Raw genomic sequence first — 25,068 nt, 5'->3', positions numbered from 1 at the left:
CTTGCTTAGGGAAGCTCGACGGGGAGCAGACCGGGGGGCGGGGATGGGGGGAGTGGGGGCGGTGCCGGGCTCCAGGCCTTCGCTGCCGGGGGGCCAGGCCAGAGCCCGGGAGGGGACAAGGTGACTCATGGCTGGAGCACTGCCCACTTCCCTCTGGGATGGGCAGCCTGGAGGCCTTCTGGGGCTCTCTCGGGGCTCCCCAGGCCAGCACTTCCAGGGCAGGTGGCCCGAGAGCAGCTGAGTGTTAGTCAGATGGGGACCGACACGGTCCCCCCCACCTCCCCCCCCCGGTTCCACAGAGACCACAGGGATCACTGACACCTTGTGAGCAAACAGCTCAATGACGGGGAGTGACTTTTCTTGGTCCGGCAGCTTGAGTAGCCGATCCAGAGCCCAGGTGTTTGACCGCTGACCCTGTGGCCCCGGATGCTTCTTACACCTCCCTGGGCTGCTGGGAAGTCCTTGCAGAATCCTCCCAGACAGGACTGTCCTCAGGCGAGGTTTTCTGGGGCGGTAAACAGCAGAAACCGCCTAAAAGGCACTCAGGGTCACAGAGACTCGGGCAACTTCCAGCTCTCAGGAAGCCCCCCCAACCTCGCCTTCCAGACCTTCCCCCTCTGCACCGGGGTCCCGGGCTCTGTGCCGATGAAAGGGGAGCCACGTAGGGGGTGCAGGAAAGGCCGTGGGGGCTGTGGCCTGAGCCGCATGCTCTATCGGGAGTGAGGACACAGGACAGGGCCCCGTGCCTCCGTGGGTCCCCACGCTGAGCTGTGGAGAGGAGGAAGGAGGGAACCCTTAGCAGCCGCCCCTGCCCTCGCTCGGCGGCCTGAGGAGAATGATGCAAAGCTCAGAGGCCGCCGAGCCTCCTAGGGCCCGGGCACTTCCTCCTGTATCTCAGCAGCTGGCGGGGGCTGCTCTAAAGGAGCACGGTGAGGCTCCGAGGGCCGAGCGCCCCCTGCACCTCCCGCAGCACCAGCCCTGCCGCGTGGGGACGTCCCCTGGGCCGCGCCGGCCTCCCGGGACCTCCCGGGAGCTGCGCGGTGAAATCCTGACCTCGAGGCGGGGGACTCGGCCGGCGGGCCACAGGCTGCTGGCCTTGCAGCGTGGCGGCGGGACGTGGCCGGAGCGCAGGACCCTTCTCGGGACAAGGGGGCCCAGAGACAGCGTGGGGTAGGAGCTCCCTGGACAAGGGCTGCCTGCCTTTCATCTCTGGGGATAAAGACCCCCTGGACCCTCTCTGAGGACCCACGGCGTTCAGGCTGCAAACGTGTGCTGAACACAGAGCCCGCGCTGCCCCCCTGGCCGGGTGCTGGGTCCCCGCCCTCACCGGCGCTGGGGGTCCTCAGCCCCGGCCCTGCCGTCTGGGCGGGCCTGTCACTTCCCCTGCCTCCTCAGAGATCCATCTGTGAAATGGGGACATAAAGGATAGTTACCTCACAGGCTTGAGAGAGTACGTGTAAAGCATTTAGTATATCGTGCCTGGCATATAAAAACTTCTAAAAAAATCATTACTGCACCTTAATAGGGAGACCGCCAAATGAAGGGGAAGTTCCCGGGGAATCAGTGATGACAGGGCTAGGCTGTGTGTCATATGCTGGAGCTGTGCCCGCACAGTGCTGAGGTAGCCCTGATGCCAGCTCCTTTCCTGGGCAGCTCTGGTTTACCTGTATGACCTGAGGGCCTTAGCTGGGCAGCCCTGGTTTACCTCTCTCACCTGGGCAGCGCCGGCTTTACCTCTCTCACCTGGGCAGCGCCGGCTTACCTCTCTCACCTGGGCAGCGCCGGCTTACCTCTCTCACCCGCTTGGCTTTAGGGTCTCAGGCCCCGCCCCTCGCCCAGGTGTTTCTGGGAGGGTCAGGGCGTGGCAAGCGCGCTTCACAAGGAGTCAGCAGAGGTCAGAGCCCGTGTCTGAGGACCGGGGGCTCCTGCCGGCGCTCTGCCCACTGGTGGCCCGCGCGTGATGCACCCACAGCAGCAGGAGGGGGTGTGGCGCCCACGGCAGGCGGCCCGTTACACTTGCACCGGCTCCCGCCTCGGTCCCGGCCCCTCGGTGCTGACGTCACGCGGAGACCTCCCCGATTTCCGTGGCCCACGCCACGTGCCCACGCTGCCCCCGGCCTGGCACCGCCTCTGCCGGCTCCCGAGGGCGCAGGCTGCGAGGTAGGGGCGCGGCGGGGAGGCCGGGGGGCGCACGGTGGGGAGGGACCGGGGTGCGCGGCCCGCAGGACGGAGGGTGCGGGGAGGACCCGGGCGCGGCGAGGAGGACCGGGGCTGCGAGGCCGGGGTGCGGCGGGGAGGCCGCGGGGACCCAGGCGGGGACCGAGAGGAGACCGGCGGGCTGGGTGGGACGGCGCCGGTACCCGGAACCGAGCGGGGCGCAGGGCCCGGGTCGGGACGCCTTGGCCGCGCCGCAGCGCCGAGTCCGGCCGCGCAAGCCCCGAGGACGCCCTGGCGGCGGCGGGCGCGCTCGGGCGCGGAGTCCGCGCGGGCACGGAGGGCGCGCTGGGGCGGGAGGTGGGGTGTCGGGGACCGGTGCGCCGAGGAGGGTTTGGTGCAGTGCCGCGCTCTGTGCTCCGCGCCAGAGTCGAGACTTCCCGGCCTGGGCCCGCAGAGGGGAGCCGGGCGAGGGAAGGGGCTCGGGGACCCCTCCCGGCCGTCTGCTCCCCACGGGAGGGCGACCTGCGGGCTGTTTTGCGTCCTGGCGATGGGAGCAAACAGGCTGTGGGAGAGCCCAGGGCCAGGCACGGGAAGAGGGCACTTCCTGGCCGGCCCAGGTGGGCATGGAACGCCCCCAGAGAGCCTGGGGGTGCGGGGAAGGGGGGTCACATGACCGCCTAGGTATTGGTGGAGAAGCAGGCCCAGTGCTGTTTTCCTGTTTCCCAGGAAAACAGGCAGCACCTCCAGCTCAGAAAAGCAGGGTGTGGGGTTCCACAGCGATGCCAAACTTGAGAATGCTGCCAGGGTCAGAGGGGAAGGCTGCGTCCTCCCCTGCCTGTCGTGGGAAAGGAAACTGTCAGGGTGGCAGCCGGGGCAGGGAGGTGAGCGCCCCGCAACAGGAAGCAGGGGTCTGACGCGGAGACCCTCCCGCCGTGATCGCGGCCCTCGGTTCCCCTCTGAGCAAATGGAAACCCCTGAGAAGTGTGAAGCCGCAAACCCTTACATCCCTTCTGCGCGGGGCCGCTCCGAAGGCAGACAGTAGTGAATAGCTCCACGCAGCTGCTGGCATGTTTTGCAAAGCATATTCAGAATAACAAGGATCAGAGCGTGCTTTCTTGCCAAAGTCTGAGGCATCTGTCCAGTCGGATCAGGAAGCAGGTGCCCGGGCTGAGGGGTCTGGGGCGGCCTGCCCTTCCTGCAGCAGGCCCTCCCATGGGAGTGGAAACGGCCTGTACCAGCACACGCCCTTCCCTGGCCTCTGGGCAGGACAGTGGACAGGTGAGGGGGACATGGGCGCCTCAGGGAGAGGGGAGGCGGGCTGAAACATTTGGCTGTGGTCCCAGTGGTAACGGGCAGGCAGAGACATCCCACCTTGTGCTGATGGTGAGACCTTCTCTGCTTCTGGAAGCCCACCGGCACGTTAAGAGTTCTGGCTCCAGTGTGAGGCATGGCTCTGAGATTGGACCTGGCTTCGGTTTCCCCATCTGAGACATGGGCACTGTTAATAGCACCTGCAGCGGTGCAAGGTTGTGCGGCTCAAATGAGATGATGCTTGCAGGGCTCGGGCGCGAGGCCGGCGTCCTGCGCTCCGCAGCTGCTGCCCCACGTTATGGGCAGAGGAGAGCGTTCATCGTTGCCAAGGTGAGCGGGCTGGCGGGTCGCGGAGAGGGCCGGGAAGCCCCTGCCTTGCTGCGGCTCCCTCGCCCGGCACCCCTGGCCTGGGGCTCAGCCTCGGTCTCCGCCCACGTCTAGCTTCTGCCTCTGCACGAGGGGTGGTCTTGTGCAGAAATGACCTGGCAGGACCGAAGGGTCAGGGTTTCCCTGAGTGACCCAGGGAGAGAGTGTGGCCGCCCGGGCGTCTTGAGAGGAAATGCTATCTGGGCAGACAGGTGGCTGGACCCCAGAGAGAGTGGGACCCATGCGGATGGACAGGACACACCTGTCACACACCCTGGGGCCCAACCTGGAGCCTCCCGTTGACCTGCCAGCCCGCGCCAGTCCGGGGCTAAGGTGGCCATTTCTTCCGAGCTCTTTGGGCTTCTGCGTGGCTGTTAGGCCGGAGGCTCTGCACCGGGGCAGGTGCTCTGGGCGTCTCTGCCTCACACCAGGCCCGTCTTTCCCACGTGGATGCTCCGAACACACGCGTGCTCAACACGGCCCTGCGGGCCTGCAATCAGTTGTCCCGGGGGGAGAAGTCAGAGTGAAACGGTGGCTCTCCAAGTGTGTTCTAGGGACCCTCAGGTCACAACGGGGTTCACGACAGTGCGGAGCCGTGGCGTCAGGTGGCGCTGCTGGCGGAGGTGGCGCTTTGTGTCCTTGTGTCGCACACAGCTCTCGTTTTTAAGTTCGGACGCGGCGTATGATCGATGTGACCGCGTGAACCAAAGCTCTTGGGATCCCACACGGCTCACAACGGTGTAGACGGGCCCTAAGGTGGAAACGCTTGCGGCCTCCTTGGAAACACCGCTTGTGCCTCGGGGCCCTCTGGCTCACGGGACCAGAGGGACCTGGCCGGTTCTGGGCCATCTGAGGTTTACAGTTTGGGCCCAAGTCACTCCTGGGATGGACGTGCCAGGGCCCTTGAACTTTTGGTAAAAAGCAGGCGTTTTTCGTTTCCCGAGGCTTTGCCCGGCTTTGAGGTGTTTGCTGGCCGTGAAGGCCCTGAGCGGGGTCGGTGGGTGGTAAGGGACAGTGGGTGCTGGCAGGAAAGACTCTTCGGGGGTGGGACAAGGTCCTGTGCATGAGGCCCAGAGTGACACTAGACAATATTTATTTTTATTGCCTTTCATCGTCTGCCTTACGTCTCTGTCAGGAGTCGGGAGTACCGTGTCTGAATCCTGGTGAGCTGTGCGACCCTGGGCGAGTGGCCTCCCCTCTCTGAGCCTCCATGGCCTTGCCTATAAGACACGTGAATGCTAACAGCTGCGTTTCGGAGGAGGTGCTGGGTCAAGAAGTGACTTGAAGTTTACAGACGGTGGAACTGTGGGGAGGGATGTCCTCGGACGTCGGTGTCTGGCCCACTTTCACCTCCTTGAGCAAAGCTGTGACACAGACCCTCCTGGGCGTCTGCAAGGCCCCCGCGGCCCCAGAGGCGCAATTTATAGGCCACTCCCAATTACAGAAGGAATAATTCTGAGCCGGCTGTGACAGCGGGGAATGCTGTAGCGGTAATTGTCGGCCGAGAAGCCTCCAGCTCGCTGTGGGAGGGTGCTGGTGAGCGGAGGGTCTGGGGAGAGCCCGGAGCAGGTACCGGGGTCCCGTGGGCTGCATTTCGAAACCAAAATAGGTTGGTGAGATGCACGTGGTGTCAGCACTCGAGGCCGCTCCTGAGGCTCAGGGCGGACCTTGGACTGCAGCCGGCACCTCCTCTCTGCTGGGTCCAGCCTCGCTCTGGGCGAGGGAGACGGGGAACCGGGCTGAGGCCCAGGGGGCTGGAAGGGCACAGGGCCAAGTGCAGGTCAGAGCCCCCGCTGGCCTCAGGGCGCTCCCTCCTCAGGGTTTCGTGAGTGCCACCCTGTGCCTGGCCCCCGGGTCCCTGTGGCCCACTGACCACGCCTGAAGCTTCCCGGAGGGTCTGCCTTCACACCCAGGACACCGGGGAGGAGGAGCTCCTAGAGCCCGGCTTGCAGCCTCGTATGCTGCTCATGTCACCCCCTTCTCCTTGCCCCGGGGGTGGGGAGGCCAGAGCCTGGGGAACACACGGCTTGGAGGCTGCACGACGTGGCCCTGCCTCCCTCCCTCCCTCTCCTCCCACCTCCGAACCACGCCGGCCTCCCCGCTGCCCCTGCACCCGCCTCTGTGCGCTGTGTGTGCAGCGGGGCCTTTGCACATGCCCCTCCGCTCGGGAGCCCCCCTGCCCGGCCCCCTCCCTCCAGTCTGCTCAGCTCCCAGCTTCTCAGTGAAGCCTGCTCTGGTCACCCTCTGGAAAAAGGCAGTGCAGCCCTGGCCCTCCTGAGCCCCGTGCCCTGATCTGCCTTCTCCTCTTCAGGTACCATTAATCACCTAACACACTAGACAATACTTATTTTTCTTGCCTTTTATGGTCCGCCTAAATCTCTAGCATTCAAGCTCCACGAGGCCAGGGGCCCGTTTTATCCACAGGTGTAGGCCGAGCCCCACGGATGAATAGGCAGGCGGTGACTGTCGGGTCGGGGAAGGAAGGGAGCCACAGGGGCTCCTGTGCCGGGACACTGCCCCCCGGCCCCCCTTGGAAATGTTGACCATATCCTTCTGGTCACACAGTCTGTCCTCACTGGGTCCTCCTCGCACATGGTCTGGGCTCCTGGAGAACTCGCCACCGTGGCCCTTCCGTGTGCGCCATGTGATGTGGTTCTCAAGTGGCCAGCGTTTTTCCCGACAGCCCAGGAGCAGGTTGTTCATCCCATTACAGACTGTCAGTTTTGCCCTAGTGTCTGGCGGCAGGGACGGGGGTCCGGGCAGGGGGTCCTGAGAAGGCGGAGCCTTGCTGCTCCCGGTGATGGAAACTGGGGTACTTGAAAATCGGTGTGTTCCAATCCCACCTCTGATTCTTATGTGCTGTGTGGTTTTTTTTTTTAATTTTATTTATTTATTTATTTATTTACTTTTGTCTGTGCTGGGTCTTCGTTTCTGCGCGAGGGCTTTCTCTAGTTGCGGCGAGTGGGGGCCACTCTTCATCGCGGTGCGCGGGCCTCTCACCATCGCGGCCTCTCTTGTTGCGGAGCACAGGCTCCAGACGCAGTAGTTGTGGCGCACGGGCTTAGTTGCTCCGCGGCATGTGGGATCTTCCCAGACCAGGGCTCGAACCCGTGTCCCCTGCATCGGCAGGCGGACTCTCAACCACTGCGCCACCAGGGAAGCCCTGCTGTGTGGCTTTGATTAAGCTAGTTTTAACCTTGCTCTGCCTCAGTTTCACCCTCTTGAAAATGAGGATAATAACTGTCCCCGATTCCCTGGGTGTTAAAGCCCCGCCTGGAATGTAGTGGGGTATTCAGTGCTCTTGGTAATTGTTTTCATTTGCTGCTGACTACTTAGAAATCCGGGGGGCTATGGGGTTGCAACTTAGTGTGACCTTTCTGGAAAGCAAATACCAATCGCTTTTGTACAAAAGCGCAATTTATACAAATCACAATTTGGCTATACAAATCGAGATTCTTTTTATTTTTTTATTTTTTAATCTTTTGGCTGTGCTGTGTAGCATGTGGGATCTCAGCTCCCCAACCAGGGATCGAACCTGCGCCCCCTGCATTGGCAGTGCAGCGTCTTAGCCACTGGAAACCAGGGAAATCCCTATAAATCGAGATTCTTTAAACATCCACACGCAGTATCTTCTGGGAATCTCTCCTGAGGAAATGGAAACACAGAGCCGTACACGAAGATGTTCATTGTGGCGTTTTTGTCCAGCCATTAAAAATGGCATTTTTTTATAGACTGTTTAAGGATCTGGGAAAGCACTCATAATATACTAAGTCAAGAGGATGTAAGATTGTACACACGATTGGATGTGAACTGGTAAAACATACATGCAGAAAGAAATGCTTAAAGCTCTCTGCTGGCGGGGATCTCAGTAGGTGTTCAATCCTGGCTCCTGTCCCTTCATCTAAGCCAGCAAGTAACTGAAAAAACACATCCATGTGTGTATGTATGTGTGTATGTATGTATGCACACGTGTATATAATATCCTGGAAAAAATCACATGTGTATAATTTTCTGGAGGAAGATTTATAAATTATACATACACCCAATCTCCCCCTCTATATGAATATATGTGTGTACGTGTACATGTACGTACATGCACACATACACACATGTATGCGTATATGCATTTATTTTCTGGATGAACATTTTAAACTGAGGTTAGCTAAAGGGAGTACAGCCTCGTTTCTTTATGCTTCCCACAAAAACAAGGCCGTTTCTGTTTCTCCAGTTCGGCTGGGTGGCCTCGCCACTTTGTGCTCTGCAGAGATGGGTTTGCGCGTCTGCCTGACTTTCTAAATCAGGGACCCGCGGGAGCGCTGTTCTCGCCTTAGTCCTGATCTGTTGTTACTTTGTGCATCTTCTCTTCTCTGGCTTGTTCCTTCCGTCGCCTCCCCCTCCGAGACGCAGTCAAGCCCACAGCAGCCAATCCCTTCCCGGTAGCTTTTCAGGGCGTGCGGTAGGAGGGCGCGTTGTTTCTGATTAACCCGGGATGCGCCAGCCAGACGCTGCTCCTGCGTCGGGAGGAAAACCCCACTTTGTGAAGTGACTTTGTCACCGTTCTCTCCGCCCATCTGTCCCCCCGCCCCGCCGCGTCTCCCCTCCCTGCCTGGCCTCCCCCAGCAGTTAAAGTGCCCGTTGTTGCGTCGCCGCGTCTCCCTACTGATGCTTCCGCGGTCGGCATGTGTGCCCGCCCCTCGCCTGTGCTAGGAAACTTCTGCAGCCGGCACTGTGGGGCTTGCTTTCCTTCCCCACAGACGCCTGTCCAGCCCCTGGCTGGCCTGGCCACGCGGACTCGGGCATCGCGGCTGCATCCGCAGGCCCACGGGGCCCTTGCGGGGAAAGCCGGTGGCTGCAGGTGCTGAGGTGGCCCAGGCGGTGGGGTGACCGCAGAGGGCTCAGGGGTGGCTGGTTCCTGGTGGAGGGGCCTCTGGCTTTGCGGGTGCTCAGCCCAAGGCTGGGGGGTCTCACTGCCAGCGCGCCCTCCCTCCTGAGGGCTGGGAAGGGGCGGGTCTGCGCTGTCCTCACCAGGGTTCCATGGAAACCGCATCCCTGCTTCGGGGGAGGGAGGACGCTTCCCCACACGTGGTGCTGGTTAAAGACCCGGCCCCCGAGAAGAGGGGAAAACGGCGTGCCTGGCCTGGCCTGGTGCAGGGGCCGTGTCCTGGGGGGGTGCGCTCCGCCCCGCAGAGCCCCTTCCCGGGCCCGAGAGAACGGCCGGAGGCTCAGCCGGGCGTTTCCCCGCAGGTGCCGACGGGCCGGAGGGGGTCCGAGCCGCTTGCTGCCGCCGAGGAGGCCGGACGCGGGCGGAGCTGGGCCTCGCAGGCCCTCGGCCCCTGGTCCTCGTGCTGGGGGCCCACGTGGCCGCTGCGCTCGGCCCGAGGGAAGGCCGTGGGCGAGCTGGTGGCCAGGCCCCGGGCGGTGCATGGGCGGCCGTGGGGCCTCCCCAGCGAGGCCAGGCCCGTCATGCTGCAGTGCCGGCCGGCCCAGGAGTTCAGCTTCGGCCCCCGGGCCCTGAAGGATGCGCTGCTGTCTACCGACCCGGCCCTGCGGCAGCTCTACGCGTCCACCTTCTCCCCAGCCGAGAGGCTCTTCCTGGCTGAGGCCTACAACCCCCGCAGGACGTCCTTCCGCACGCTGCTCATCCGCACGGGCTTCGACTGGCTCCTCAGCCGCCCGGAGGCCCCCGAGGACTTCGAGACCTTCCACGCTGCCCTGGCGCCCCGGAAGCAGAGCCTGGCTCGGAAGCACATTTACCTGCAGCCCATAGGTGCATACCTGCGGCCCATGGGCACCTGCGGCCCGGGGGTACCGGCGGGCATGGGCATGGACCCCGTGGGGCAGCAGGTGGTGATGAGCTGGAGGGTGGCATCCCGGGCCATCAGGACACCCCGGGGGCGGGACGAGGGCCTAGGTCTAGCAGGAGGTGGGGATGTCTGTGCCTGGACCCCAGGCAGGACCTGATATGAAGGGGGATGTGCCGGTGTGCTTGGGATTCGGGGGTGAGACTCAGCTCTCCCCCCGCCCCAGCTCCACACTGCTCAGAAAGCCCAGGGCCTTGGGACCCTTTGGGCAGCATCACCGCCCTGTTCTACCCGCAGGTGCCGTCCTGGCCCTACCTGTTGAAGCCAGCGCTGTCCTAGGCACCGTACTGGCTGCTTCCCCTGTGGTGTGGGGTGCTGGGGTCAGGGTCACCCCACTTCATCGGGGAGGACACTGAGGCTGGGAGGGGTCACTTGACCTGCCCAAGTCACAGAGCTGGTGATTGGTAGAGGCAGGCTTTGACCCCAGTGCCCTGCTCTTAACCCCGAAGCTGTACTTGGAGACCCTGGCAGGGCCTGGCGGGGACTCGGGGACTCCTGCGTGGTCCTCCAGCGCTCAGACAGGGGACACCAGGTGTGAGGGGCTGTGCGTGGACCAAGGGCCGAGATGCCTCGCCAGGCTCTCCGGGGCTTGCTGGCCAGGTGCTGGGGATGAGGGGGCGGGCCACTGGCTCTGCATGCCAAGGCAGGCTCATTACCCGCCCCTCCTGCCCCTGAGGACGAGGCCTGCAGGCACCCCTCCTGCCCCATCTCCCCCTGGCCAGTCGGCCATCTCTGTCTGTAGACTCTGCTTCCAAACTCCCAAACCATCCATGTTGTTTCCCCGCTGACAGCTCATCTTGTTAAAATGCGGGTTCTGCTTCCGGAGATCTGGGGGGGGGTGGGGGGTGGGGGTGGGCCGGGCCTGGGAATCTGCATTTCTAATCACCTCCTGGGCAAGCTGCTGGCCTGGGGACACTGCAGCCACTTTCTCGCAGGTCTCCTGGCTTCCAGCCTTGGTCCGTGTCCAGGGTGCTGGGCACAGGCAGATGGGGGCTCCGAGGAGAGGGCAGGGGGCCTGATGGCACTGCTCCGCCCCCAGATCTGAGCGAGGGGCCGGCAGGCGGCGCGCTTCTGGACCACCTGCGGAGCTGCACAGAGGCCTTCTTCCTGGGCCTGCAGGTCAGGTGCCTGCCATCGGTGGCGGCCGCGTCCATCCACTGCTCATCACGCCCCAGTCAGGACTCTGACAGGCTCCAGCTCCACACAGGTGAGTGCGTGCGGTGTGGGCACAGGTCAGGCCAGCGCAAGGGCAGGCCTCTGCCGCTTGGCAAAAAGCCCTTTTTGGAGGCAAAAGGTGGGAGGGAGGGCCCTAGGAGAAGGAAGGAATCCCCCTGCTTTTCTTGGGGGAGGGAATATCTATTTCCCAGCCTTTAGAAGAGGAAGACTGAGGCAAGGGTTCCCCGCTCAGAAGTGTCTGGAGACTGGACCACACAGCCCCAGTGTCCGCCGGAAAACTCAAGGGCACACAGAGCAGGTGCCGCAGCCTTCTAAGGCCCCTCTAGCTTTTTGTCTTTACAAAGCTCTCTGACCCCATCGTTCCCCAGGGGGTCACTGGCAGCTGGAGAATGAGGCTGGGTTGAGAGGCATAGATGAACTGGGGGCTCTCAGATGTACAGGAGACCCAGACTCAAGTTCAGGGAGGTCCCCAAGAAGGGGCTGGGGCTCTGTCTCTGGCTGATGTTGGATCTGGGATGAGTGGATTGATGTCTTCCATCAGTTGTGGGAAATTCTCAGCCATTATCTTTCTTCCGATACTGCCTCTGCCTCATTCTTTCCCCCACTGAGGACTCTAATGGGATGCATGTTCATCCTCCTCACTCTCTTCCCCTTTCCTTGTATTTCATCCCAGTTTTAGTCTCACTCTCCAGTTAACTCATTCTATCTCTAGCTGCACCTAATATGCTATTAAACCCATAGATAGAGTTCCAAATTTCAGTTATATTTTTCAGTTCTATAGTTTTTAGTGGATTCTTTTTCAAATTAGCAGTGTCACTTTTTAAAAATTTTATGGAAGTATAATTGCTGTACGATAGTATATAAGTTACAGGCATACAATATAGTGATTCATAATTTTTAAAGGTTATACTCCATTTATAGTTATAAAATATTGGCTATAATTGCTGTGTTGTACAATATATCCTTGTAGCTTATTTTACACCTAATAGTTTGTATCTCTTACTCCCCTCCCCCTATATTGCCCCTCCTCCCTTCCCTCTCCCCACTGGTAACCACCAGTGTGTTTGTTCGGTGAGTGTGTTTCTTTTTGTTATATTCACTAGTTTGTTGTTATTCTTTTAGATTCCACATATAAGTGATATCATACAGTATTTGTCTTTCTCTGACTTATTTCACTTAGCAAAATGCTCTCCAGGTCCATCCATGTTGCTGCAAATGGTAATATTTACTTCTTGTTTATGGCTGAGTAGTATTCCATTGTGTGTGTATATATATACATATATATATGTATACATATATATATATATGTATATATACCACATCTTCTTTATCCCTTCATCTGTCGATGGACATTTAGGTTGCTTCCATATCTTGGAAACTGTAAATAATGCTGCTATAAACATTGGGCCTCATGTTTTGGTTTTTTTTGGATATATACCCAGGAGTGGGATTGCTGGATCATATGGTAGCTCTATTTTTAGTTTTTTGAGAAACCTCCATACTGTTTTCCACAGTGGCTGCACCAGTTTACATTCTCACCAACAGTGTATGAGGGTTCCCTTTTCTCCACATCCTAGACAACATTTGTTATTTGTGTTCTTTTTGATGATGGCCATTCTGAGAGGTGTGGGGTGATACCTCATTGTGGTTTTGATTTGCATTTTCCTGATGATTAGTGATGTTGAGCATCTTTTCATGTGCCTGTTGGTCATCTCCATTTCCTCTTTGGAATAATGTCTATTCAGTTCTTCTGCCTATTTTTTAATCAGATTGTTTGTTTTTTTGATGTTGAGTTCTATGACTTGTTTATATATTTTGGATATTAACCCCTATTGGTCATATCATTTGCAAATATTTTCTCCCATTCTGTAGGTTGTCTTTTCATTTTGTTAATGGTTTCCTTTGCTGAGCAAAAGCTTTTAAGTTTAATTAGTCCCTGTTTGTTTATTTTTGCTTTTTTTTTGTTTCAGGAGACAGATCCAAAAAAATATTGCTACAATTTCTGTCAAAGAGTGTTCTGCCTATGTTTTCCTCTAGGAGTTTTACAGCATCCAGTCTTACATTTAGGTCTGTAATCCATTTCGAGTTTATTTTTGTATATGGTGTTAGAGAATGTTCTAATTTCATTCTTTACATGTAGCCGTCTAGCTTTCCCAGCACCACTTATTGAAGAGACTGTCTTTTCTCCATTGTATATTCTTGCCTCCTTTGTCATAGATTAATTGACCATAAGTACATGGGTTTATTTCTGGGCTTTCTATCTTGTATCATTGATCTGTATTTCTGTTTTTGTGCCAGTACCATACTGGTTTTTTTTTTGGTTTTATTTATCTATTTATTTATTTATTTTTGGCTGTGTTGGGTCTTTGTTGCTGCGCACGGGCTTTCTCTATTTGTGGCACGCGGGGGCCACTCTTTGCTGCAGTGCGTGTGCTTCTCAGCGTGGTGGCTTCTCTTGTTGCGGAGCACAGGCTTTAGGCATATGGGCTTCAGCAGTTGTGGCACACAGGCTCAGTAGTTGTGGCTCACAGGCTCTAGAGTGCAGTCTCAGTAGTTGTGGAGCACGGGCTTAGTTGCTCTGCGGCATGTGGGATCTTCCCAGACCAGGGCTCGAACCTGTGGTCTCCTGCACTGGCAGGCGGATTCCTAACCACTGCACCACCAGGGAAGTCCCCCATACTGTTTTGATTACTGTAGCTTTGTAATATAGCCTGAATTCAGGGAGTGTGATACCTCCAGCTCTGTTTTTCTTTCTCAAGATTGCTTTGGCTGTTCGGGGTCTTTTTTGTTTCCATACAAATTCTAAAATTATTTGTTCCAGTACTGTGAAAAAAATGCCATTGGTAATTTGATAGGGATTGCTTTGAATCTGTAGATTGCTTTGGGTAGTATGGTCATTTTAACAATATTGATTTTTCCAATCCAAGAACATGGTTATATCTTTCCATCTGTTTGTGTCATCTTCAGTTTCTTTCATCAGTGCCTTTTTTGTTCTTCCAAAAGAGAGACAAAGTAGAAACACTTTGCATTCTTTTCAATACGAACAGCAAGATATTGATACCAAAATTTTACAGACGTTATTAGTAAGGAAAATTGGAAACCAATTTCTCATATAATAAGAACTCTAATGTAAAATATTAGCAAATCAAATCTAGAAATATGTAAAATACATTACAACTCACTTGTATTTATTCCAGGAACGTGAGAGTAGTTTAACATTTATTTATTTATTTTTATTTTTGGCTTCATTATTCTCTCACTGTTTTTTTTTTTTTTAATTGAAGTATAGTTGATTTACAATGTTGTGTTAGTTTCAGGTATGCAACAAAGTGATTCATTTATACTTACATATATATCTATTTTTTTTCAGATTCTTTTTCCTTATAAGTTATTACAAAATATTGAGTATAGTTCCCTGTGCTATACAGCAGGTCCTTTTTGGTTACTTACTTTATATATAGTAGTGTGTATATGTTAATCTCAAACTCCTCATTTATTCCTACCCCCCTTCCCCTTTGGTAACCATAAGTTGGTTTTCTATTTTTCTGTTTTGTATATAAGTTCATTCGTATCATTTTTTTTAAGATTCTACATATAAGTAATATCATATGATATTTGTCTTTCTCTGACTTACTTCACTTAGTATGATAATCTGTAGGTCCATCCATGTTGCTGAAATGGTATTATTTCACTCTTTCTTATGGCTGAATAATATTCGATGTATGAATATACCACATCTTCTTTATCCATTCATCTGTTGATGGACAATTAGGTTGCTTCCATGTCTTGGCTATTGTAAATAGTGCTGCAGTGAACAGTGGAGTGCATGTATCCTTTCAAATTACGTTTTTTTCTGGATACATGCCCAGGATTGGGAATGTAGGATCATATGATAGCTCTATTTTTAGTTTTTTAAGGAACCTCCATGTTGTTTTCCATAGGAGCTGCACCAGTTTACATTCCCACCAACAGTGTAGGAGGGTTCCTTTTTCTTCACACCCTCTCCAGTTGATTTGCATTTTCCTGATGATTAGTGATGTTGAGCATCTTTTCATGTGCCTGTTGGCCATCTGCATTTCCTCTTTGGAATAATGTCTATTCAGTTCTTCTGCCTATTTTTTAATCAGATTGTTTGTTTTTTTGATGTTGAGTTCTATGACTTGTTTATATATTTTGGATATTAACCCCTATTGGTCATATCATTTGCAAATATTTTCTCCCATTCTGTAGGTTGTCTTTTCATTTTGTTAATGGTTTCCTTTGCTGAGCAAAAGCTTTTAAGTTTAATTAGTCCCTGTTTGTTTATTTTTGCTTTTTTTTTGTTTCAGGAGACAGATCCAAAAAAATATTGCTACAATTTCTGTCAAAGAGTGTTCTGCCTATGTTTTCCTCTAGGAGTTTTACAGCATCCAGTCTTACATTTAGGTCTGTAATCCATTTCGAGTTTATTTTTGTATATGGTGTTAGAGAATGTTCTAATTTCATTCTTTACATGTAGCCGTCTAGCTTTCCCAGCACCACTTATTGAAGAGACTGTCTTTTCTCCATTGTATATTCTTGCCTCCTTTGTCATAGATTAATTGACCATAAGTACATGGGTTTATTTCTGGGCTTTCTATCTTGTATCATTGATCTGTATTTCTGTTTTTGTGCCAGTACCATACTGGTTTTTTTTTTGGTTTTATTTATCTATTTATTTATTTATTTTTGGCTGTGTTGGGTCTTTGTTGCTGCGCACGGGCTTTCTCTATTTGTGGCACGCGGGGGCCACTCTTTGCTGCAGTGCGTGTGCTTCTCAGCGTGGTGGCTTCTCTTGTTGCGGAGCACAGGCTTTAGGCATATGGGCTTCAGCAGTTGTGGCACACAGGCTCAGTAGTTGTGGCTCACAGGCTCTAGAGTGCAGTCTCAGTAGTTGTGGAGCACGGGCTTAGTTGCTCTGCGGCATGTGGGATCTTCCCAGACCAGGGCTCGAACCTGTGGTCTCCTGCACTGGCAGGCGGATTCCTAACCACTGCACCACCAGGGAAGTCCCCCATACTGTTTTGATTACTGTAGCTTTGTAATATAGCCTGAATTCAGGGAGTGTGATACCTCCAGCTCTGTTTTTCTTTCTCAAGATTGCTTTGGCTGTTCGGGGTCTTTTTTGTTTCCATACAAATTCTAAAATTATTTGTTCCAGTACTGTGAAAAAAATGCCATTGGTAATTTGATAGGGATTGCTTTGAATCTGTAGATTGCTTTGGGTAGTATGGTCATTTTAACAATATTGATTTTTCCAATCCAAGAACATGGTTATATCTTTCCATCTGTTTGTGTCATCTTCAGTTTCTTTCATCAGTGCCTTTTTTGTTCTTCCAAAAGAGAGACAAAGTAGAAACACTTTGCATTCTTTTCAATACGAACAGCAAGATATTGATACCAAAATTTTACAGACGTTATTAGTAAGGAAAATTGGAAACCAATTTCTCATATAATAAGAACTCTAATGTAAAATATTAGCAAATCAAATCTAGAAATATGTAAAATACATTACAACTCACTTGTATTTATTCCAGGAACGTGAGAGTAGTTTAACATTTATTTATTTATTTTTATTTTTGGCTTCATTATTCTCTCACTGTTTTTTTTTTTTTTAATTGAAGTATAGTTGATTTACAATGTTGTGTTAGTTTCAGGTATGCAACAAAGTGATTCATTTATACTTACATATATATCTATTTTTTTTCAGATTCTTTTTCCTTATAAGTTATTACAAAATATTGAGTATAGTTCCCTGTGCTATACAGCAGGTCCTTTTTGGTTACTTACTTTATATATAGTAGTGTGTATATGTTAATCTCAAACTCCTCATTTATTCCTACCCCCCTTCCCCTTTGGTAACCATAAGTTGGTTTTCTATTTTTCTGTTTTGTATATAAGTTCATTCGTATCATTTTTTTTAAGATTCTACATATAAGTAATATCATATGATATTTGTCTTTCTCTGACTTACTTCACTTAGTATGATAATCTGTAGGTCCATCCATGTTGCTGAAATGGTATTATTTCACTCTTTCTTATGGCTGAATAATATTCGATGTATGAATATACCACATCTTCTTTATCCATTCATCTGTTGATGGACAATTAGGTTGCTTCCATGTCTTGGCTATTGTAAATAGTGCTGCAGTGAACAGTGGAGTGCATGTATCCTTTCAAATTACGTTTTTTTCTGGATACATGCCCAGGATTGGGAATGTAGGATCATATGATAGCTCTATTTTTAGTTTTTTAAGGAACCTCCATGTTGTTTTCCATAGGAGCTGCACCAGTTTACATTCCCACCAACAGTGTAGGAGGGTTCCTTTTTCTTCACACCCTCTCCAGCATTTATTATTTGTAGACTTTTTGATGATGGCCATTCTGACTGGTGAGGTGATACCTCATTGTAGTTTTGATTTGCATTTCTCTAATAATTAGTGATGTTGAGCATCTTTTCATGTGCCTTTTGGCCATCTGTATGTTTTCTTTGGAGAAATGTCTATTTAGATCTTCTGCCCATTTTTCGATTGGGTTGTTCTTTTTTTTTATATTGAGCTCTATGAACTATTTGTGTGAACTATTTGGAGATTAATGCCTTGTCAGTTGCATAATTTGCAAATATTTTCTCCCATTCTGTAGGTTGTCTTTTCGTTTTGTTTATGGTTTTCTTTGCTGTGCAAAACTTTTAAGTTTAATTAGGTCCTGTTTGTTTATTTTTGCTTTTGTTTTCTTTGCCTTAGCAGACAGAGCCAAAAAAATACTGCTATGATTTATGCTTTCCTCTAGGAATTCTATAGTATCTGTTCTTACATTTCTGTTTTTTTGTTAGAACCATGCTGTTTTGATTACTGTAGCTTTGTAGTATAGTCTGAAGTCAGGGAGCCTGCTTCCTCCAGTTCTGTTTTTCTTTCGCAAGATTGCTTTGGCTGATCGGGGTCTTTCGTGTTTCCATAAAAATTTTAAATTCTTTTTCTAGTTCTGTGAAAAATGTCTTTGGTAATTTGATAGGGATCACATTGAACCTGTAGGCTGCTTTGGGTAGTACGGTCATTTTGACAATATCGATTTTTCTGATCCAAGAACATGGTATGTTTTTCTGTCTGTGTCATCTTTGATTTCTTTCATCAGCACCGTATAGTTTTCAGAGTATAGGTCTTTTGCCTCCTTAGGTAGGTTTATTCCTAGGTATTTTATTCTTTTTGATGCGATGGCAAATGGGATTGTTTCCTTAATTTCTCTTTCTGAGCTTTTATTGTTAATGTATAGGAATGCAACAGACTTTTGTGTATGGTTCTTTGTATTTCTGTGGTGTCGGTTGTAACTTTTTCATTTCTAATTTTATTGATCTGGGCACTCTCCCTTTTTTCCTTGATGGGTCTGGCTAAAGGTTTATCAATTTTGTGCAGGCTTCTGGTGGGAGTGGCTGGTGCCTGCCCACTGGTGGATGGAGCTGGGTCCTGGCCCTCTGGTCAGCAGGGCCGTGTCAAGGGGTGTGTCTAGAGGTGGCCGTGGACTCGGGAAGTCTTTGGAAGCCGGTTTGCTGATGGGTGGGTGGTGTTCTCGCCCTGTTGGTTGTTTTTCCTGAGGCGCCCCAACTCTGGAGCATGTCGATGGGTGGGGCCGGGTCTCGATGCTAACATGACGGCCTCCAGGAGGGCTCACACTGATGAAGATCCCCCAGTACCTCCACCACCAGTGTCCTGGGACCCACAGTGAGCCACAGCTGCCCCCGGCCTCCCCAGGAAACCCTCCAAGACCAGCAGGTTGGCCTGGCCCAGGTTCCTATGGAGTCACTGCTTTTGCCCTGGGTCCTGGTGCACACAAGACCTTGTGTGCATCCTCCAAGAGAGGAGGGAGCCTCTGTTTCCCCAGTCCTGTGGAGCTCCTGCACTCAAGCCCCACTGGCCTTCACAGCCAAATGCTCTGGGGGCTCCTCCTCCTGAGGCCTGACCCCTGGGCTGGGGAGCCTGGTGTGGGGCTCAGAACGCTCACTCCTGTGGGAGAACCTCTGTGATGTAATTGTTCTCCAGTCTGCGGGTCACCCGCCTGTGGGGTATGGGATTTGATTATATTGTGAACGTGCTCCTTCTACTGTCTCTTTGGGTTTCTTCCTTATGTCTTTGGATGTGGAATATCTTTTTTGGTAGGTTCCAGTCTTTTTTACTGATGGTCGTTCAGCAGTTAGTTGTGATTTCTTGGTGTGCTCGTGAGAGGTGAGCTCAGGGTCCTTCTACTCTTTCATCTTGTCCCAGGATCTTTCATCAGTGTCTTAGAGTTTTCCGAGTACAGGATTTATTTATTTATTTTTTTTCCGTACGCGGGCCTCTCACTGCTGTGGCCTCTCCCGTTGCGGAGCGCAGGCTCCGGACGCGCAGGCTCAGCGGCCATGGCTCACGGGCCCAGCTGCTCCGTGGCACGTGGGATCCTCCCGGACCGGGGCACGAACCCGTGTCCCCTGCATCGGCAGGCGGACTCTCAACCACTGCGCCGCCAGGGAAGCCCCCGAGTACAGGTTTTTTGCCTCCTTAGGTAGGTTTATTCCTAGGTATTTTATTCTTTTTGATGCAGCGGTGTCACTTTAAAAAAAATTTTTTTAATTAATTAATTTATTTATTTGGTTGTGCCGGGTCTTAGTTGCAGCAGACGGGCTCCTTAATCGCGGTTTGAGGCCTCCTTAGTTGTGGCATGTGAACTCTTAGTTGCGGCATGCATGTGGGATCTAGTTCCCTGGCCAGGGATGGAACCTGGGCCCCCCTGCATTGGGGGCTCGAGTCTTAACCGCTGGACCACCAGGGAAGTCCCAGTGTGACTTTTTCCACCATTCCCAATTCCCGGCTAAAATTACATTTAGCATTTATATCTATGAGCACAGTTGCTTTATAATCTGTGTCTGCGAGTCCAGCACTCGGAGCGCCCGTGTTGCCCTCTGTGCTATGTCTGCTAATTCTGTCTTGTTTATTTTGCCTCATTGCGTGTCTTATTTTTGATTGTTAGCTGGACGTCTTATGTGAAAAATCAGTTTAACTTTTAGAAGACTTTGTGGCCTGGGATGATGTAGTTTTTCTGCAGAGAGGATTTTATGTCTCCTTGGCCAGGCCCCTAAGGGAGCTGACGGTCTGGGCCACGCTGATGACCCCAGGAGTACAGCCTTCCTCTCCCCGGGTGCGGCCCTTTGGGGTAGCAGGCAGAGCAGGGGCTGTGTCATCAGGGTCACCTTCCCATCCCCCGTCTCAGAAACAGCTCAGCTTCATCTCTTGGGATTCTAATCTTCTCCCTGTTTCTAGTTTCTCGTTAGGTCTCTGGTGTTTTAAAAGTCCTGTTTATTGAGGCATAATTTACATATAGAGAAATTATTCCTTCTGGGTGTAACCGTTCTGAGTCCTGACACACACACGTCACGTAGCCATCACCATAAGAGCGTGTAGTAACAGCTTGCCTCGCCCCCGCAAGCCTTCCTCCGTGCCCCCCGTAGCCGTCCGTCCCCCACCTTCAATGCCTTAAGAAGCTGTTCTTTGTGCTTCACTCGGCTTGTTTGGTTACCTTGTAGTGGCAGGTAGCGTGCTGTTACGGCTGGTGTTGAGCTTCTGGGGCTGACGGACTACTGGCCGGGTGGGTGCCGTCCCAGTGGTGGCGTGTCCCTTTCTCTGTCCCAGACTGCAGCCCCCGCCCCTCGCTGGGCCCCGCCCCCCGCCCCGTGCGGCGCCACCGCGCCTGCTGTTGCTTCCACCCGACTCGGGGGAGACCCGGCATCCGTCCAGCCGTCCCAGGGGCCGCGGCGCCGGGGTCCGGGTGTCCGTCTCCGCTGACTGCTGAACAGACTGCTGTTTCCCCCGCCCTAGGCTTCGTGGGCCACTGGAAGGACGGGGGCCCGGGAGGGCTCAGCAGGCAGGTGGCGTGCGGAGGCTGAGAGGGTGGGTTCCCGTGGTCCGATTGCGTGCTTTAGACGGCTGTGTTCGTTTCCTGCGGCCGCCGTAACGAAGCACCACAAACTGGGTGGCTTAAAACAGCGGAAGTGTGTTATCTCACGGTCCGGAGGCCAGAATTCTGAGGCCGAGGTGGTGGCCGGTCCTGTTCCCCCTGGACGCTCCGGGGGACCCTTCCTCAGCGCCTCCACCCCTGGTGGCGGCCGGCGGTCCCTGGGCCAGCCTCGGCCTCCATCACGTAGCTTGTGTCGCTTCTCCTCTTAGAAGGACCCCAGGCGAATTGGATTAGGCCCACCCTGCTGACCTCGCCGTAACTTGATTACATCTGCAAACCCTGTCCCCGGGTAAGGTCACATTTCAGGGACCGGGCATTACGACCTCCACGTGATCTCTCTGTGGAGACACGGCTCGACCTGTAACAATCATCGCCGTCCGTGCCACCTTAAGAGCTAACACGCGTCGGTCTCTCCTCCAAGGTCTCAGCCACTCGTCCCAAGGTCACACCCGGACCTGGGCTGTCCGGACAGCAGCCACTGGCCGCATGTGGCTTCTGAACACGCACACGCACACGCACACCCGTGTGCGTGAAGACTCAGCACGAAAGGCTACGTCAGCAATCTTACTAACTTTTTAATACTTGACGACATGTTAAAATTTTGGATATGTTAGGTTAAAATACGTGTATTATTAAAATCAATTTGATGTTTTAAGTTACTTTAAAATTAGTAAAACTTAAAACTCAGTCACACATTCGGGTCACACCGTGTTTCTACGGACAGCGCTGGGCTGGGCCTTGTCGTGACCCGCAACCGTGCCATCTCTGCAGCGGGGCTTCCGAGCATCTCGCTCTCGACGCCGCCCCGACATTTCCCGCCGTCTCTCCAGTTTCCCGCTAACGGTTCCTTGATCATGGGGTGCAACCCGCTGGTCCTTCCGCCGTCTCGCCGTCTGGACCTGCTTCCTGCCCTGACTTCTGCCCTCCTGGCCCGGCCACCCTCTTCCCCTCCTGTCCACACCTGGCTAAATCCGACTCCTGTCTCCCCGGCAGCTGAACGCGACTGGAGGAAGACGCACCCTCCGGTGGTCCCCTCGGTGCACGAGTGTAGGCCCGAGGGGCCCTGGGTGGTGCCCGGCGCCCCGGGCCCTCAGGTCTTCTCCTCCCTCTTCTTTCTGACAACGACCTCGCTTTTTTGTTTTGCTGAGGAAATACAGACAAAGGGGGACCACAGGCTTCCCTCACGGCGGCTCCCCGCCTGCTGCGTCCGTGCTCCCCGTCGCGGACCGCTGGCCTAGCTGCTCTTCACGGACCCGCCCGAGCCCTCGGCGCCCTGCCCCCGCCTGCTCCCACACACCCAGCAGCTCTCCCCGCCGTCCGCCCTCGGACCGACGAGCTGCTGCTACTTGCTCCGTCTTGACCCGCTCTCTGGCCCGCTGGCGGCCCCTCCAGCCGCCACCCTGCTGCTCGGCTCCTTTCTGTAGCCACACCCCTCGGAAAAGGTCTTTGTCTCCCGGTTGTATCACCTCCCCTCTCGCTCCGATCACTCTGAGACCCTCTCCTGGTCGTGGACCTCGCGGCCGCTCTGCCTGTTCCGTCGGGGCTCCTCCACGCCCCGCCGGCCCCGGGCTCCATCCCCCCGGCCTCAGCCGCACGTCTACGCCCGCGCTCCCGGGAACTGCTGTAACCAGTGACTTAGCAGTGACCTAGCAGCTTAAACAACACTCGTTCTCTTACAGTTCTGAGGACGGAAGTCTCCCAGGGCTAAAATCCAGGCACCGGCAGGGCTGGCTCCTTCGGGAGGCTGCGGGGAGACCCCGTTTCCTGGCCTTGCAGCTGCTCCTCCTCCAGAGCCGGCGCCGTGGCCCCTTCAGCTCTCTCTGACCCTGCTGCCTCCTGTCGTGAGGACCCTGGTGATTCCATCGGGTCCAGCTGGGTAACCCAGAATCACCTTCCCACTGGGAGACCTTTAATTTAATCACATCTGCTCGCTTCTGCCAGGTGCGGAACACACGCACAGGTCCCGGGGATGAGATGCCACGCCTTTGGGGCCATCGATCAGCTGCCCGAGGCTGCAACGGCTCTTCCCACGAACACCGGTCTCGTTGGCCCGGCGGCCTTTTTGGTGTCCCCACTTGGACTACCCCGTCCAAACCTGAGCTCTTTCTTCCCCCCGAGGCCCAGGCCCGTAGCCCCCGCTTCACATGGTGCAGCTTGGCTGCTGAGTTTTCGGCCTCAGTCTGAGTTTTCCATGGACTGTCACTAGCTTGCGTCCGACTGTGGGACGAGCTGGTCCCAGGCAGAGGAAGAGGGGGATGGGCCCGGAGAGGGGGGCCCAGCCGCCGCCTCACCGCGCCCTCTGGCCCTGTCCCCGCAGACGGCATCCTGTCTTTCCTGAAGAGCAGCAAGCCGGGCGACGCGTTATGCGTGCTGGGCCTCACGCTGTCTGACCTGTACCCCCGCGAGGCCTGGACCTTCACCTTCGGCACGTTCCTCCCAGGGCACGGTGAGCCGGCACCGGGGGGCCTCCTGCCTCAGCCCTGAGGCTCGGGTCCAGGGCCCGGAACACGTGGGGACGTCATCCCCTCGCTGTTTCTCCCAGAACCCCTCCTGGGGGAGAGAATGGGCGTATATGGAAATGCTCTCTTGAACCCGCAGTCCCAGTTCTTGCCCCTCCCGGGCCAGGGGCTGTCTGCCCCGGGGCCGCCTTCACGCGGACGCGCTGGCAGGGCAGGACAGGACCTTTAGGACCTGTGCGTCCGGAGGAGGGTGGCTTTGCCCGTGGGCTCCCTGAGCTGAGGCCGCCGCTGCTGCCTCCGCTTCTCTGTCTCTCCCCAGAAGTGGGCGTGTGCAGCTTTGCGCGGTTCTCGGGGGAGTCCCTGCGGCGGGGGCCCAGCACCCCTGACCTGGCCCCCGAGGCACCCCTGCAGGACAGAGGCCGGACCGTGTGCTTCAGCGCCCTGGGGATGGTCCAGTGCTGCAAGGTGGGTGTTGGGGCGCTGCCCAGGGGGCGGGAGAAGAGGGGGGACAGGAAGAGGAGGGGCTGCTGGGGGTTCTGGCGAGCTCCAGGAAGCTGCGAGGGTGTGGAATCAGACAGAAGGGCGTGAGTGGACAGCCATCGGGCCCTGGGTGCAGCCCTCACAGTGCTGAGGACCCTCCTTCACTTTAGGGCCGACGGCCACTAAGGCTCAGAAACGCCAAGTGCTTTGTCCAAGGTCACACAGCTCTCAAGTGGCAGGGCTGGGATTTGAGCCGTCGTCTGTCTGACACCCAGACCTCCATGCTGAGGCCCCCAGAGCTGACCACACCAGCTTGCCTTTCTCCCTGGAGCCCGGAGTAGCCCCCGCACCCAGGGGTCCCGGGGATCGGCGCGTGGCGGGCTCCAGGACGCAAGGCGGTGGGGACCTTCTCCCTCAGGTCACGTGCCACGAGCTCTGCCACCTCCTGGGCCTGGGCAACTGCCGCTGGCTCCGCTGCCTCATGCAGGGCGCCCTCAGCCTGGACGAGGCCCTGCGGCGGCCCCCGGACCTCTGCCCCATCTGCCTGCGGAAACTGCAGCACGTCCTGGGCTTCAAGCTCGTGGACAGGTACAAGGTGAGTCGCGGGCAGGGGGAGGGGTGGACAGGTCTGCGGACCTTGTGGGTCTGGCTGAGTCCGCCGCCAGGCGCCTGGCGCAGTGGTGGTGGCTGTCACCACCGGGGCGCACGGCTTGTATTTCCCAGGCAACCCTAATCAGAGCCGGTCTTTACCGGGCACTGACCGCGTACTAGACCCTGTCCTCGAGCTTCCTGTACTCGGGCCGGTTCTGGCATCACCAAGGGGCCTTCCCCAGCATCACTTTCTCCCTAATTGGCTCACAGCCCCTCCGGAGGAGGAGGCGGAACCAGACTAACGAAGAATCACTGTGGAAAGGCAGGCGCCGCTCTTAATCCGGCCCCTCCCTGCGCGGGGGCTGAGCCAGCGCGGCGATGCTGCCCTCTGCTGTCCGCACGAGGCACTGCCGGGGAGCAGGGCCCAAGAGGGACCCTAGGGAACCGGCTCCGTCTGCTCCACCGCAGGGAGAAACCTTGTCCTACGGGGAAGTTCGTTTGCAAACTCAGAAACTTTACTCTGAGTTCACAGTTCAAAGGCAGGTGGTGGTTATTTTCTCTTTTAAAAATTTTTTTATTGAAGTATAGTTGATTTACAATGTTGTGTTGATTTCTGCTGTACAGCAAAGTGACTCAGTTATACATATATATATATATATATATATATA

The 25,068-nt window shown here is 54.7% G+C and overlaps 1 protein-coding gene across 2 annotated transcripts in view; it reads left to right on the top strand.

The window, feature by feature from the left end:
• The first annotated feature begins 8,440 nt into the window (after nt 1–8,440).
• AMZ1 (archaelysin family metallopeptidase 1) overlaps nt 8,441–25,068 on the top strand; it is a 21,432-nt gene continuing 4,804 nt past the window's right edge. The window contains exons 1-5 of one of the 2 annotated variants that reach the window (XM_024122989.3): nt 8,441–9,601; nt 10,735–10,902; nt 23,188–23,316; nt 23,649–23,794; nt 24,228–24,404. In XM_024122989.3, the coding sequence (XP_023978757.2) occupies nt 8,869–9,601; nt 10,735–10,902; nt 23,188–23,316; nt 23,649–23,794; nt 24,228–24,404 (1,353 nt within the window). In that variant the 5' untranslated portion in view covers nt 8,441–8,868. The remainder of the gene's footprint in view (nt 9,602–10,734; nt 10,903–23,187; nt 23,317–23,648; nt 23,795–24,227; nt 24,405–25,068) is intronic. The other variant, XM_028499986.1, reaches the window with a different exon arrangement.

Source organism: Physeter macrocephalus, chromosome 14 (genome assembly GCF_002837175.3).
Source record: "Physeter macrocephalus isolate SW-GA chromosome 14, ASM283717v5, whole genome shotgun sequence".
Taxonomy (NCBI): Eukaryota; Metazoa; Chordata; class Mammalia; order Artiodactyla; family Physeteridae; genus Physeter; species Physeter macrocephalus.
This window is presented reverse-complemented; position numbering and strand designations above follow the sequence as displayed.